Raw genomic sequence first — 17,597 nt, 5'->3', positions numbered from 1 at the left:
GGGTGGGGAGAAAAGTCTAAATTCTGACACTTACTTGAATTCTCAAGTTTGAAAGTTTTTAGACGAGTTGTGTATCAATGAAATCGATCGATATTTTAAGTAAACGTTATCTGGCCAAAATGAAGATACATACAAAAGCAGTTTTGCTGATAAAAGCGATCCAAGATAACGATGGCGATGGTGTCAAAGATAAAGAAAAGTAACAGTAACAGTTGGTGTTTTTGTTTTGTTTTTAAGGGTTTTACGGCACTTGCAACACATTAAGGTCATATCAGCGCCAGTAAAAAGGAAGAAAATGGGATAGTAAAAAGTTCTAGAATTACAATTAAAGTGGCCAAGAAAAGAGAAGACAAAAGGGGAACTTGTTCAAATAGGACACAGATGTATATTCCAAGAGCACACTATCAAAGTACTTAGTTTGAGATCACCTAAAGTCTCATCCAGACACAAGCACAGGTCCCGACTAAGAGGAATACACTCAAATGTTTACAAATCATATATAATATGTATACAAAACATAATACAGTGCATAACAGAGAGATGATTTAAAAGGAAAAAAATATCATCTCCCAAAACTAACAATTCATTTGACTGTTTCCCTCTCACCAAGGGTATCCGGCCAGGACCAGAATAATACTAAGAAATCTCATTCCAAGACAATGACAGATAGCATGTTGAAAAACAGATACAGGGGAATAGAAGACACAGTATGTACCCCCCTGCCCACTATGGGAGGTCAAGAACCCCACCCAGAACAGTAACAGTTAATAATCGAATAGATATTTTAAAAAAACAAACAAATAGAGCAAACTGTATTTTACTATTATACAAAAACGAAAAACAAAACAAAGGAAAAAATTATGTTGACCACAAAAAGTCATAGACCTTGATTGAAAGCCCGTTTTACATACATTACACTTTTAAAAAATACAGTTCAATTATGGTGTTGAAATAATATAATATTGACTGATGGAGATGCGATCAGGCGGCCATGAAAAAAAGGATGTGTTAGGGGATAGAAAAATGCATACATGTTTTGAAATTGACACAGCTGTTTGCATATTTAATTACAGATAAAGCACGTGTTTTTTAAAGATCCAAATAAAAAAATCTAAACATAATGCAAATGAAACGAAATTTAGATTGGTACTCGATAATCAACCTAGTGGTGGTCGAATTTGGGACATTTTTACACACACACACACCACACACACACACACACACACAAACACATAATCACAATTTCTTCAGCTTTATCGGTAGAAAATAATATGTTATATCGGTGTAAAAAGCAAATCATAATTAGAACAAGTAGAGAGAGAGAGAGAGAGAGAGAGAGAGAGAGAGAGAGAGAGAGAGAGAAGAGAGAGAAGAGAGAGGGGGGGGGGGGGGGGTGGGGAGAAAAGTCTAAATTCTGACACTTACTTGAATTCTCAAGTTTGAAAGTTTTTAGACGAGTTGTGTATCAATGAAATCGATCGATATTTTAAGTAAACGTTATCTGGCCAAAATGAAGATACATACAAAAGCAGTTTTGCTGATAAAAGCGATCCAAGATAACGATGGCGATGGTGTCAAAGATAAAGAAAAGTAACAGTAACAGTTGGTGTTTTTGTTTTGTTTTTAAGGGTTTTACGGCACTTGCAACACATTAAGGTCATATCAGCGCCAGTAAAAAGGAAGAAAATAAGATAGTAAAAAGTTCTAGAATTACAATTAAAGTGGCCAAGAAAAGAGAAGACAAAAGGGGAACTTGTTCAAATAGGACACAGATGTATATTCCAAGAGCACACTATCAAAGTACTTAGTTTGAGATCACCTAAAAGTCTCATCCAGACACAAGCACAGGTCCCGACTAAGAGGAATACACTCAAATGTTTACAAATCATATATAATAGGTATACAAAACATAATACAGTGCACAACAGAGAGATGATTTAAAAGGAAAAAAAATATCATCTCCCAAAACTAACAATTCATTTGACTGTTTCCCTCTCAGCAAGGGTATCCGGCCAGGACCAGAATAATACTAAGAAATCTCATTCCAAGACAATGACAGATAGCATGTTGAAAAACAGATACAGGGAATAGAAGACACAGTATGTACCCCCCTGCCCACTATGGGAGGTCAGGAACCCCACCCAGAACAGTAACAGTTAATAATCGAATAGATATTTTAAAAAAAACAAACAAATAGAGCAAACTGTATTTTACTATTATACAAAAACGAAAAACAAAACAAAGGAAAAAATTATGTTGACCACAAAAAGTCATAGACCTTGATTGAAAGCACGTATTACATTACATTACACTTTTAAAAAATACAGTTCAATTATGGTGTTGAAATAATATAATATTGACTGATGGAGATGCGATCAGGCGGCCATGAAAAAAAGGATGTGTTAGGGGATAGAAAAATGCATACATGTTTTGAAATTGACACAGCTGTTTGCATATTTAATTACAGATAAAGCACGTGTTTTTTAAAGATCCAAATAAAAAAATCTAAACATAATGCAAATGAAACGAAATTTAGATTGGTACTCGATAATCAACCTAGTGGTGGTCGAATTTGGGACATTTTTACACACACACACACACACACACACACACACAAACACATAATCACAATTTCTTCAGCTTTATCGGTAGAAAATAATATGTTATATCGGTGTAAAAAGCAAATCATAATTAGAACAAGTAGAGAGAGAGAGAGAGAGAGAGAGAGAGAGAGAGAGAGAGAGAGAGAGAGAGAGAGAGAGAGAGAGAGAGAGAGAGAGGGGGGGGGGACCAGATAAGGAGTGACTTCAAAACATGCTTATCTAGTTCCAGAAGATTTATGACAATCTGTTATAAAGCAGTACTATCTGAGTGTGCAGGAACAAAAAATTATGTGAATACTTTAAACAAATGAGTTCTATACCGTATCCCAAGTCCAATTTGGCTGATTCAGTCAAGGTGCCATTTTATTTATTTAACTACCCATGTCTATCTATCTACCAATCTATCTATACATTGATCTATCTATCTATCTATCTATCTATCTATCTATCTATCTATCTATCTATCTATCTATACCACCTAGATGTCCGTCGATCTATACAAAATAAAAGTAAGTGATACGCATGCGTAGAAGTGTTTGTTACTACAATAATATAACTCCGTTCTTCGTTTAGGTTTTTAAAAATAAATTGAGAGAGAGAGAGAGAGAGAGAGAGAGAGAGAGAGAGAGAGAGAGAGAGAGAGAGAGAGAGAGAGAGAGAGAGATCACCACAATACCACAATATCTATTCTACAACCTATGTATAATTAATGTACTCACCGGTAAGCGACGATATCCCTTCTTCTTGTACATGGTGATAGTTTCACTAAATGACGATGTCGATTAATCTGCTATTATTATATTATTAAGACGGTTTCCGTTTGTAAAATATTTTAAGAATTGGACACAGAAACGCATATTATGCGAAAACAATACACATTAATACACTCCATCAGAATCACAACACAGTGTCTTAAGCTAATCAACACACACACGTACACAATCACCACTACGAAATAATAAATAAATGACGTATAGTCAATAAGATGTCCATTGTTCACATCGCCGTCGTCCTCATCATCAACTCATTAACAAGTGAAGACAGCGTTGTCAGTTACCTAGTCGGTCGCTGTGATTGGAATTGTAATGATACAGACTCACAAACGTTACATTGTCATCATCACCTCATCAATGTCAGTCCAGGTCCAAGTCAAGTTGATGATGATTACAACACACTGACTTCTCCACTTCAATCACCGAGAGCGGAGCACAGTGGTTGCCCATACATATTACACTCCATACGCATAATTTGTGTCTAATCGCCACCAAACGGTATTATGCTGGGGTGACACTGAAACTGCGATTTGTTCTTGATTTTTTCAAAAGTCTAAACTATTAGATTTGACTTTAATCGAATACTTCCACTTAAGAGAGCGAGTGAAGTTTATCAAACTAAAAAAAGACTAAAAATCCGTAATTTTGATCGTTTTGGGTATAAACTCAATTTTCTTAAACGGATTCATCCCGCCGACAGATGAAAGGATTGACACGGTGGTTCAGATTTAGTACTTCTATCATTTAGTCAGCCAAAGTGTAGAAGTGATAACCGATGAGAGTTTTCATTAATCCTTTTACGGCGAAACTATATTTTTTTTCTTTTTACAATACGTATTTCCCATCATTTACATTTTTTACAACTGCCGGTAATAGCGGTGCGACTCGTGCTCCAGCCACGGTTGTATCACTTTTACCTCATTTTTTACAAAACCTAATTTCACGTTCACCTGATTATATTTCATCTATTTTCATTATTTCATTTATTCACTTTCCGTTTATTCATCAATCAATTAATGAAACAAGAGGTTCTTGCTGTTCACGATAGTAGCGATCTTGTTGTTAATAATATTGACGAGAACCTATAAATAAACTTAAACGTAAAACTTGATTAAAACGATATTATCCTGTGGAAAACTGGAGCACAGCGTAACCCCGTCTGCTAGAGGTTAAATTCCTAAATTGTCGAGTTCAACACGGTTCTTCGATGGACTCCTAAGAGCAAGTGATAGGGATAATATTAAAGCTATATAATATATACATACATAGATAGTCTTTGAACGACTTCGACACGTATGTACCAACTAGTAACACAGTTATGACTATGACACAGCGAAGTGCATAACTAATAAACATGAGAGAGTAAACATAATACATATTTGAATTTTCCCATCCCAAGGTTCAAAGGTAAACATCCTTATAAGTGGGCTCTTGTACTAAAAATAGTGAAAGCAATTGTGTGAGGACTTTGATCGCACTCCTTCCGTTTACACACAATCTATTACTATGTATATAATGTAAACAGGAATTATAATGAAGAAGAAGCTGGACTACTTCAGCCTTTATAACATTGTCATATCTTATCACTTATTAGGTTTCAAAGTTTATATATTTAATCTTAGGCTTTCGCCAATAAATCATACAATTTGAAAGAGAAAAAATGGTAATATAGAATACAACAACGGTAATATCACCTACACTTACACTAATAATCATAATAATGATAATAATAATTAGGATATAGCCGAGGACCCAGTGGAGGCTTAAATAAGCTGTCGTGCAAATACTGATTCGTCTTCCAATGGATGACATGCGACAATTCTGTATCGATTGTTACCAATATAAACTCCACGGACGAGAAGTCACACTGTACAGATGTGTATTTATGGATACGACAAAAAGAAAAAAAAAAAGGTAAGTCGACTTCAGTTGAATATTACACTTAATCCGAATATTTCTTATCTATTTTGTAGTTTACCATTGATTGGTTTGAAATTTTTAAAAAAGCAACCCTCCCTTACTAATTCTGATAAAAATGCTCATCGTACGATAAGTTAACAACTTAGAAATAGATCCAATGTGATTTACTGCGAGAATATTTTCATCAATTTTACTCGGAAAATCTTGTAAAATAATTTTTTTTTAAAAATAATCCAATTATGGACATTTTATAAAAGCCGTATGCATCGATTTTTAACTGTATTATTTTAACGACAGGCCTGTACATGTCTCTTGCACTTGCTGTTCCGTCTCAGTCCGTAGCCATCGTTAACTTTTTATACCTGACCAAAAATGACGTCCTTGGCCATAAATGAAAACAAATCGTGAGTTGTATGCAATAATTCAACAATGAAATAACTTGTGTCCTTGAGCTCTACTAACGATATCTCACCAGAAGCTACACAAACCTGAAAAAAATGACGTCAAACTATCAGTCTTGGAGGGTTCTAGTGTCCGGCGTTAATGATGGCTACGCACAGTCCCGGTCAAAACAAAACAAATCCATTGCTGGCCTATAAAAATCAACGGAGATTTGAATAATTTTCACAACTTATTGAATCACAGTCTCTCAACTCGTTAAGCATGGAATGGAAGGAAAGTGATGCCTCCGGTGGGTAAAGCACGCATAAGAAAATAGGTCAAACGGGGGAAGTCCTCAGAGAATAACAAAGCAATAAATAGTCATGAACGTTTCGTCAGCAAAGCAAGCATAGCCGGTTTTATTCATTCATTTCTCTTTTAACAATTGTTAACGACGAATGACCAGTGCTCGGAACGTTCATGTTTTATACTTATATATTCATTACAGCCGACGTGCACTCATTTGCAGGTCTGATAACCCAATTCATTATGGAATCGTTGTTATACTGGAAATCTCAAATAATGGCGCAAAATATTTTGCATTACAACAATGTTAAACTAGGCCCGTAATTGGGTTCGTATGTCAGACCTGCATATATGTAAACGTCGATTACAGCCTTTTCATTTTGATTTAATAATACGTATTTATAAAACTTCTCTCCAACGGTGTTTTCGTTTTAGAGTAAAATATTTCACACAATTTCAGTCTCCGTTCAAACTAAAGGTACGAAATGAAATCAATACATCGGCAGTTCGTAGTGAGTTGATTTTTCTAATCAGTGTGATGAATGGAAATAGAGCGTAAAAAAGACGTTTCACTCACAGAGTTCCAAAAGCGGTCTTTTACTTTTTTTAGTAGAGCCCCACCATGACCTACTTCAAGTAAGGTCATTTACAGCCCACTTTACCTCTCATACTGTCACGCTTCACCGATTTGGGCCCTCGGTTTTTGTGGCTATTGAAATTTTCAAACTTTGCTATATTAAAAAAATACATGTATATAAATTTAACTATTTTAAAAATTCTATTTAATAATACAAAATGATTATTAAGAAAATGAGAAGATGGTGTATATTCTGGTATAGTTTTATCAATAGTGAGATGTATATATTATATTTATACTACTTTTCCTCCTCCTCCTTCTCTTCTTCTTCTTCTTCTTATTATTATTATTCAAAAGAAAAAAGTAAATTAAATTCAAGCAACCCTCGTAAATTAGATAATAGTCGGTATTCACTTTGGTGCAAAGATAACACACACACAAGATGGCATTTTCTAGACAAAGTGGATACAAAGGCATTAATCATGAGGCTGCGATGAAAACATTCAAACTTCGTTTCGCCTTATCATTATTATAGTTTCTTATCTTATCTTTTTTTTTATTTTTAATAAGAACATTTGAATTTGAGCAAGACGGTGATGTGTGATTCTGTCCCCTAGGGCATTTCTAGATAGGATATTAATAAATAATCTACGTGAATTGATTATAGCTCCGCGATAACTCAGTGGAACGAAAATTTGAACCAGCTTCGACGGTTGAGAGATTTCAAGAACGGTCTAAAGATTTATTATATGATTATGATAATATTTCTATACTCCAAAATATTATACAGTGGTTATGACCCCCCCCCCCCCACCCCCTCAAAAAAAACAACAAAAAACAAAAAAAACAAAAACAAACAAACAAACAAAATCCAGCGAGAAAACCTTCGTATCGCTATTTTAATGCTCCCTTCTGCCGCGTTGTACTTGATATAGCTATATATTCCTTTTTCCCATTTTGGATAAAAAACTTTAACATAAAAAACACACACAAAAGAAACAAACCAAAATAAAATAAAAACAACAACAAAACATATCGATTGATTATCATGGTCCCTACTCGTCGAAAAGTCTCAAACCCTTTCAACAGAATTATTACTAATATTTATGTACTGTAAATTTAAGACTGTATTCCGAAAGCTGTTTTATTATCTGAAGAATGAATTAGTATCCGAAACGATCGTTGCATGCTCCATTTTTAAATATGAAATTACGCGGCCTTTCAATTTGACCTTCCACACTTCCACAAACGAATACAATCACAAACCGAGCTAAATTTACGAACACATAAATTCACACAATCACAACCGAGCTAAATTTACGAACACATATCTAAATTCACTTTGTAAATTTTGGAATGACAAAGCATCTTGAACTCATCAAACAGCACGTTTTAATGAGAGGACCAAATGGCGCATAGTCTATTTGAACATACCGGTACCAATCGCTTGGTTTTGTTTCCGCCCTATTAAAAAAAAAACAATTGACAGGCAGGCTGTTTCATTCATGCCTCTGTATTTGTTCTTATTTTTTTTAAATCACACAACGCTATGATAAATTCCGCGGAAGAATGCACAACGATAATATCAATGTCATTAAAAACAAAAAAAAAAATACTAACTATATGACGACATAAAGCACACGGTGGCCAATATTTTGACGAGCTAAATCAACAATTCTTCTGCGATTTTAATCGAAATGATCTAGGTAAGTTTTGTTGTAGGGCTGATAACACGTACTGTGATGAGCTCTTTGTTGTAGCATAAATATTTTATACTCTCATTCCAAAAAAACTATTGTCCAGTATAACATTGTTAAAGAAAGCCCACAATTGCGTTCGGTAATAAGACCTGGTAGGCAATGATAAATCAATAAATCAGGCATATTTAAGTACACAACTACACACTTCCAACTGCTATCTTCAATATGTACGAGAGAGAGAGAGAGAGAGAGAGAAGATAAGGAAGGAGAAGAAAAATAATAAAATAAAATAAAATATGTTACACAGACGTCACTCAATATGTCATTAAATGGGCGTGGTTTAGAATAGAGCCTTCCAAATCAAAATCAGACACGGTGCATACAATAAATATGCACAGTGTATTGTCATATCATCTTATTTATAATCCAATAATTTGACAACAAACAGCGTACATGAGGAGGCAAGTTTCAAAACGTGCCACGTTACATTTATTGGACACCTTGGAATCATCAGAGAAAATCTGAAGTTTCAAAACACTCAGGGTATTGCTATACGAGGCACAAAAGACAAGTATTTTCTTCTTTAAGCCACTAAATGAACGATAAATAATTGCAGTTTTCTCTGAATTATAAAAATTCGACTTAGCCCGTTTTGAAAGTCACCGACCTTCTCACATGTGATAATCATTTTATAATGTAATAGTCACTGAAAGCTGGAGGAAAACGTTTGACTCTAAGTCAATAATAATTTTCATCGATTTGTGTCGACGATTTAGATTTAATATTGAATAATCGAATGTGACAAAGTGAATGTGTATCGATTCCAAAAGAGGAAATAATCCATAAAACGTTGAACTTGAATTAATCTCCTGGAATTGGGGTTTTTTGGTGACTGAAACATTTCAATAATAGGCAAGTATGAATACATTATATCCTTTCATAGTGTTTTCTTTTCCCTTGTTAATCTACGAAAACAGATAATGTGGTCGTTTCGGGCACCATAGCACTCGTAAGACTTTAGGGAACTATGGCTGGCACCTTTTTTTTTTTAATGTAGTGCTAGCATTGAATGACTCAACACAAAAACGCAATATTATGTGTACCTATTCCACCTATTAGCACTCAGATTTTGGAGCTATGATATTCTGCGGCACACTGTTATATATATATAATATATATATATATATATATATATTATATATATATATATATATATATATATATATATTGATTGCATCTTTCTAGTTGACCCATGCAAGTGTTTACTATTTATTACGTTGTCAAAATAACCATCAATAACAACAAAAAGACAATCAACAAAGATAATAATACCACCATGCATACATCACGATATTAAAATTAAACATGTTTTACTAAAATCCATTATACGGTTTTAATTCAATAACCATAACAAGAAGAAGAAGCAGAAAAAGAAGAAGTTTTCATAGTACGAGAGCGCACAGGATCCGTACAGAGTGAGTACGTACGTGCAACGAAGCACGTGCGCTTTGACAGTAATCATCAATATCCATGCCCCCTCCCCCCCCCCACTGCACCAACTGACATGACCGATTACTCCAATTCCCCCCGCCCCCCCTCCTCCATCCACCGAACTTCCCTAAAGGATCTCCCAATCCTACGAAATTGCACTAAAGAAAGTTCTTCCGTAACGGACATAGACCATGCTTTTACAATCTAATCGAAAACCATCCCATTTACTTTTATCCAAAAAAAAAAAAAAAAACAACATTAAAAAAAATCGAAGTGATTATTCAGTTAATATTGAATAATTGCCGGTTCGTAAAAAGTATTCTTTTATGTGAAACAGTCTTCTAAATGCTGGAAAACCATTTCTCAGGTTAACTCCACAGGTCACTTCCCATGAATCAATACATCCCCTTTCCAATATACAAAACTTTTTGGAGAAACATCTAAAGCCAATCCATCGTCGGGTTTCATAATAAAATATTCATTCTTTATAGAAATCGTCGACCCTAAAACCAACATTGCATCAGGTTCATCACACGGTGACACTTCATGAATCTGTAATAGCCCTCATTAGTTCTAATCCATTTAATGGATACTCATGAACCGGGTTGAAAAATAAATTGCTTTTATTGAACGTGAAACTGCTGATAACCATAGTCCCATTACTCCCACAATGCTGTGTAATCTCCTGAGTCTCATGGTTGACCAGCTGACGTTGATTGCTTCAATAACTTGTCGGAATTATTGCCAGTTTACCATGGGTTTATAAAAAAAGTAATTGCTTTTTTGATGAGTCCTGAAACTTCCGAAAAAATTAAAGTTCATTACACCATGTGTACAATCCCTGATCCAGTTACCACCCAGTGCACTAAATAACTTTGTCGGTTTGCAAAGTTTCAGGGTTATAAAAAAGTAATTGTAATGAAAAACCGCTAGAAACCTCCCTATAACAACATGATCTCTTCAGACCCTATCTGTACACTTCCATGCTAATCAATCTAGATCACATAAATTGTTGCTATTATCCCATAACTTTAGTCGCATCCGATTGTCGTAAAAGCAATTCTCTTATGTGAAACTCCTGTAATCACTCCAATAAACCATAAGTCAACTGTGTCTCTCAGAGTGTAAACTTCCTGAGTTCGTTCAACCCAAGTTGCTACTTACACATTTTGTCGATATGAATTCGGTCATAAAATAGTATTGCTTTTATGTGAAACTCGCTACCTGAAAGCCGAAAACAAGTCTCAGTTCAATCCCCACTGAGTACACTCCTTAGTTCATTCGTTCATCTCCCATTATTGCCTCTTCCTAACTTGCTCCATTTGTTGGGATTTGGCCATATCCGTTAAACAAAAGTAATTGATTTTTACTGATTACATTAAACCCGCCGAAACCCATCCCAGATTCACTCCACTTATGCACAACTTCCCGAACTCAGGTTACACTCCACTCTGTTGCTACTACCATAACTTTCTCGGATATTGCGAAGTTTTCGTCGCGTTTCGTAAAAAGGCAATTGCTTTTATATGAAATTAGCTGAAGCCCGCCGAAAACCATAGTCTCAGATTTACTCCCGACTGGTGTACACTTCACTGTCTCAGTTTCAGTCCCCACGCTTTGCCTACTTTCCACAACTTTGCCGCATATTGTCGGGTTTCGTAAAAAAAAAGTAATCTCCCCCCCCCCCCCTCCATTTTGTTATTGCTGTTTTACAAAACCCAGAGTCCCGGGTTCACTCCCCACTGGTGTACACTTCACTGAATCTCAGGTTCATCTCCTCCTCTCCCCCCCCCCCCCCCCCCCCCCCCTTACACACACACACATACGCTGCTGCCTACCGCCCATAACTTTGTCGGATATTGCCAGGTATCGTCGGGTTTCGTAAAAAAAGTAATTGCTTTTTATTACGAAACCCGCCGAAACCCAGTCCCAGGTTCACTCCTCACAGGTGTACACTTCTCTGAGTCCAGATTCACTCCCACAGCTGCCCTCTTCCCATAACTTTGTCAGGTTTCGGAAAAAAAAAACACCGTATTATAGTGCAAAACCACTATTCAGTGTCAGATACTGAATAGTACAAAACCACTATTCAGTATCAGATACTGAATAGTACAAAACCACTATTCAGTATCAGATATTGAATAGTGGAAAACCGCTATTCAGTATCTGATACTGAATAGTACAAAACCACTATTCAGTATCAGATACTGAATAGTGCTAGCCATAAAAAAATAGATTGACAAGATGGATAAACATCCTATTAGTAGTACTACTAGTACATGTGCCCAACATTTACATTGATATTGATATATACATTATAGAATATTATAATGTAGGCCCTGTGTAACGTCCTTTTCTAAATGAAGAAAAACAGTCCTTTTCTAAATGAGGAAAAACAGTCCTTTTCTAAATGAGGAAAAACAGTCCTTTTCTAAATGAAGGAAAACAGTCCTTTTCTAAATGAAGAAAATAAGTCCTTTTCTAAATGAAGAGAAACAATCTAAAAATAAAACCCAGCGTGCTTTACATCGCTCATACAATTTAATTCATATTATAAAGATAGTGTGCGCTTGGCTAAGAAGCTCATAACATTGCCATCAGGAGCCATCAGGAAGTATAACGGACCAACACATAAAACTAAAACTATGTGTAACCATGGACTTTAATAGTCTAGTTAATACAGTTTAGTGAGAATTACTCATAAATGCGAATTGCAAAAAACAATAACAAAGACTCGAGTGACGTCAACTTCATTCTATCTATAGCTACACATCACTTTTACCCTGGAATCAAAATGTGACACACTGTGTTAATCTGGTATTATATCGGGATGGACAAGGATGAGGAGAATAGAGTTGCTATCATAATGATGGAAGTTATTTAGATTAACCATGCGCAGTTTAAGAATCTACATTATCTTTTCTTGGTGGATGGCTCTCGTTATTACTTTTGTAATGAAGATTTAAAAGTCGATTAACAGTCTCAGGTTCAATCCGACATAATACAATACCAAAACGGCCAGTCACAAATGTACTTTTAAATGTGGGTTTAAAAAAAAAAAAAGAAAGAGAGAAAGAGAGATCAAAACAAACAGGAAACAAAACCGTATAAAGAGAATTCATTAATGACATACTGTGATTTCCCTATAGACGCCTATACTCTATAAAACATGCTAACAAATCATAAACATCATATAATATTATTGTTGTTATTATCGTTATCATCACCGCCATCCAATATCATTGTATTAGTTCCTTATTATCCTTACAACACTAACTATTTACATTTCATCACCTTATCAATCAAAAATCACACTGCTTTGTCTCGTTCAAGAGTGTAAGAGTAAGATATTTGATTAAACCATAAAGCCTATTATACAAATGCTTTTGACATACGTAATATGAAATATAATGGTCATCGATTTTGTGGAGTTTTAACCAGTTAACTGCCGTACTCTGGAAAGACACATGTTTAAAAATTTGATCAGAAAACTCGTCCTCCAAATATCGATCGATTTAAATTTCCCTCATCTTGGCAAACACTCTCAAATCTGGGACCTTGTGAGTGATATCATTGTAATGAGAAAAGTCTTCAAAATCCGGTTTTCAGAGAAAAATCCATATCAAACCAAACTGAATTTTTTATATGCATTACAACTTGGAATTACCAATTAATGCCATGAAATGTAGATCAATTTTATCACAAATCTGAGAAAGCTAAGCACATTAAATCTGTTTCATCTAAAGTATTACTTTATACAATCCTTAATTTATCTAGAGGAAAAATAATCTGAATTTTCTGATTTCCGTATTTTGTTGAATTGAATTGGTCTCTGGTTCAAAAAAAAAAAAGCAACAAATAGGAGTGTAACGTCAACCGTATTCTATCTATTATTTGACATCACTCAAAGATACCTACACCTACGAGATCTTTATAAGTGGCAGCTTTGCGACTCCATTTTTTTTAAAGAATTAACGGATAAAACTTGGTTTGAAAGACAAAAATGTGACGAGAACTATCAATGTTCGACTTATAAATCTGAATTATGCTCTCATTTTATAATGGAAAAATTGTTCAGGCCATTGCAAAATATTCTCCATAACCACAATGCTAAATCTAAATATAATGATAGATGCTCATCACTTGCATTTGGTCATCAGGCTTGCAAATATGCAGATATGAGGCGACAGCAGATGACTATAAATTAACGAAAACAACAGCAAAATAAAAATTTAATTGCGACTAAATAATAGAACTCTGCAAAACCAAAACAATAATTAAATTGAAAAAAATAAAATGGATTAATAGGGCCTACAGAACCAATCCCTTTTTCCCCTTCCAGAAGCCCATATATGTAAATGAGAGATATATTTAGAAATTATAACCAACAGAAACAATAACAGAAAAGAACTTGAAGCAATAATGAGGTGTGAACATATACACTAAAAGTAATAAACATTGATAAAACTTAATTATAAATCATAAATGAAATAGTACACGATAAAACAACAAAAATAATGTTGAAACTAAACAACCCGGGTGACACAATGAGCCCACACATATTTCAAAACAGAACACAAGCAAAAATCATAATGTTATATTGATTATTGATATGTAAAGGAAAACAAGAATAATTTGTTGGAGGAAGAGAAACAGCTAGGAAGTGTGCAAATGAGTGTGCATGTGTATGTTGAGAGAGCAGAAGAGGGAGAAGAGAGAGAGAGAGAGAGAGAGAGAGAGAGAGAGAGAGAGAGAGAGAGAGAGAGAGAGAGAGAGAGAGAAAGAGAGAGAGACAGACATTTGTGTGTGTGTGTGGGGGGGGGGGGGGGATCTAACTACGATACACAAACTCACTTATAATAAAATGATCCGATCTAGCACCTGTAGAAAAAAAAACCAAGATGCACAACAAAGGGCATAACATGAAATAAAAATGTGTCAAAAGAATATACGCTTCTGATTCATTGTGCAGACAAAGGAGACATCGGGTTATGTATAAATATAACCAACAATTAGACGGCATTAAGGACTTGTGGGTTATCATCCCATAACTTTTCAAGAAAAACTGTTACATTCACTTTCTCTTACTTACTTATCCGTGGCCTGCGCTTGTATGCATGTTGCCTATCACATGCCTCCACGACGACCTATCCTCTACCTCCCTCATGTACTCAAGAGATTGTCGGGATGTTGCTTGTTGACAGCCTCAAACTGGTCAAAAACGTCACCTCTGACAACCACAACAAGCTCTTTTTCTTTCTATATAGCCACTAAATGTTAGGCTTTCAATGTGCCCTCGTCACCACACATGGCCCAGAACGCCTATTTGCCTTTTTCTGATGGTTTTCACAATCTGGATGGGTTTCCCTATTCTATGCAAAACTTCTTTGTCATTCTATCTGATCATTTGATGTTTATCTAGCTTCTGTACAACCACATTTTGAAACCTTCTAGGCAGTTTTGACATTCCTTGTCCAGAGTCCAGGTTTCACATGCATAGAGGAAAGACGAGAGGATGTAAACTTGGATCACCTTAAGTTTCATGTTTAATTTAACATTGGTGGCAAAGATGACTGGTCTTAGATTGTGGAAGGTGTTTTTAGCTATCACTATTCTTTGCATTATTTCTACAAAGTACCTAACGTCGTTCATGATGGTTGTTCCGAGATATTTAAACTTTTAAACTTGTTTGATGGTCTTCCCTTTGCTGGTGAGGTGAAAAGATAGATCTTGGTTTTGTTTGCCAATAACCATGCACTCGATTTTCTTCACGTTCAGCAAAAGTCCCTTCACTTCGCTACTAACCACTAATTTGTTAAGCATGATCTGAATGTTTTCTGGTGTCTAAGCCAAAAGAACTGCATTGTCCGCATACCTCAGGTTTGTCAAATTCTCTCCTCCAAATCATATGCCTGGTACTTCTTCAATTTATGGAAGATTATTTCACTGTACAAGTTGAAAAGGTCTGATGACAAAACACATCCTTGCCTCACTCCTTTTTAATATCAAAAAGGTCTGAGGTCATATTGTCCAATTTTGCACATGCTATTTTTCACACTATTTTAATGTCCAAGTCAAATCTCATTCAGCATACAATTTAATCTTTAAAAAAATGTATAATCAGAAAAAAAATTAGTCTTCTATATGGTGAAAGATGGTATCCAAGAAACTTTATCAAAATCTTTTTAGATGCAGGATAGCCCATTTGTCTTTAAAAACCGATCAATCATCTTTAAAATTTAATGATGAAAGTACTTTCAGACATCTTCATTCATTGATCAAATGACAGACAAGCTCAAATCTATAAATTTAAGCATTGAGCAATTCCAGCTAATAGATATTGAATATTTCAATGGTAACATATCTAACCGGTAATCAGGAGAGTAAAAGAGTAAAAGGTTCTATATCTAGTAGAGGGAAGGCTAATATTTTTGGGATAACCATTTTCTTTTATTTCCCTCTCTGCTTTATCTGGCATTATATCATTCACGCCTTAGATTTTTATTTTGCACCAGTACCGATTCCATATTTAAAAAACTTTTAAATACAAATCTACATTCATATAACAACTGTTTCAAGCATGTAGCAGAGTGAAAGAGAAAAAAAAAACCCCCATAAAAACAGACCCTACACATGGTAATCAATACTTGATTAAAATGAGTGGTTAGACTATATTTGGATTTTTCATACAGTAATCGCTAGATTCAAACACGCTTTTTGGCTTCTCCCGAGAGCATGCTATAATCCAGTGAGTTCTGTATCAATACTGCCTGTGCCAAGTGAGAGAACAAAATGAGAAAGTAGTTAAAGCAATGAGGTAAGACAAAACAATTTTTTCGAAGATATAAAAAATTCATACCTGTGAAGAGCTTACTCCGATTTGCTTATCCAATATGCGTTTCACTTCCCCAGAAACCAGTTTATTTTGTAAACCTGACACGTGAAGGAATGCTTTCTTACGAATTGGCATTTTTAATGTTCAAAATATGTACAATCATCCAGAAAACACTTTTCAAACGTCTGATTTTTAGCCACTTTCTGAAGACTGTGAAGCCTACAAATGACTGACATAGCAGTAGTAGTAGGTTGTATTCACTGTTTATTTAAGAATAATTGATTTGAGGACCAAGGCACACTTCTCCATGACATAACTCAACTAAACAGGTCATTTAATTAAAGACCTTATTGACTGATAGGATAATGTTATCTGCAAAAGATAAAAGACAAAGAAATTATATGTACATATTGAAGTACACTTTTTAAATCACACAGGGGAGCATATTAAAATTTATTAAGAACTTACTTTGGTAAAGAGATATAAGACGTGTAAAAAAGATATATTTTTAAATTCCAGGGTTTGGCCCCATTTTATAGTCATCAATCAACTCAGCAGAGAGCATAAAAACAAAAAAAAAAAAAACAAAAAAAAACCAAAACAAAACAACAACACTGACAGTAAAATGTCACAAACTAATTTTGATTGGGTGTAAATGTTGGGAGGATATGGTTTTAAACAAACACATAATTAATTAAATCCGACACAGAACAGAGACATTTTTCACCTGAGGTTACTCAAACTCAATCCTGTAGTCAAGTCTGTATAAAATTTCAAGTTAAGTCAAACCACAAATTTCTTTTTCAGCTCTGAATAAATATATATATATATATATATATTTTTTTTTTATAATGAAAGAAATAAAAGTCAGAATATCACAGTAAATGAAAAATAATCCAGACAGGAGTTGAGAAATAAAGTCAGCCAATTTGATAGTAATAGTGTGGTGGTTATAGAAATGGTACCATTGCCATCATCATCATGGATTGAATAAGAGCTTCTTCCCAAGAA

At 34.8% G+C, this 17,597-nt stretch overlaps 2 protein-coding genes across 4 annotated transcripts in view; one reads left to right on the top strand and one right to left on the bottom strand.

Moving 5' to 3' along the window:
• LOC144970102 (copper-transporting ATPase 1-like) overlaps nucleotides 1-17,597 on the bottom strand; it is a 69,638-nt gene that overhangs the window by 51,230 nt on the left and 811 nt on the right. The window contains exons 2-3 of one of the 3 annotated variants that reach the window (XM_078909330.1): nucleotides 16,611-16,958; nucleotides 14,606-14,632 (exon numbers count right to left, since the gene is read on the bottom strand). Coding sequence is in view for 2 of the 3 variants with exons in the window: in XM_078909327.1 (XP_078765453.1) it covers nucleotides 16,611-16,721 (111 nt within the window). In the remaining variant the exon portion in view is untranslated. Of the gene's footprint in view, nucleotides 1-3,322; nucleotides 3,967-14,605; nucleotides 14,633-16,610; nucleotides 16,959-17,597 lie in introns of those variants that run through there. The other 2 variants (XM_078909327.1, XM_078909328.1) reach the window with 2 other exon arrangements.
• LOC144970103 (uncharacterized) overlaps nucleotides 4,891-17,597 on the top strand; it is a 36,847-nt gene continuing 24,140 nt past the window's right edge. The window contains exon 1 of the mRNA XM_078909332.1: nucleotides 4,891-5,290. Within this exon, the coding sequence (XP_078765458.1) occupies nucleotides 5,252-5,290 (39 nt within the window). The 5' untranslated portion in view covers nucleotides 4,891-5,251. The remainder of the gene's footprint in view (nucleotides 5,291-17,597) is intronic.

The sequence above is a fragment of the Berghia stephanieae genome, chromosome 4 (assembly GCF_034508935.2).
Source record: "Berghia stephanieae isolate SIO BIC M18660-M18661 chromosome 4, UCSD_Bste_1.3, whole genome shotgun sequence".
In the NCBI taxonomy this organism is placed as follows: domain Eukaryota; kingdom Metazoa; phylum Mollusca; class Gastropoda; order Nudibranchia; family Aeolidiidae; genus Berghia; species Berghia stephanieae.
Note: the sequence above shows the minus strand (reverse complement) of the source record. Positions and strands in the feature narration are given on the sequence as shown.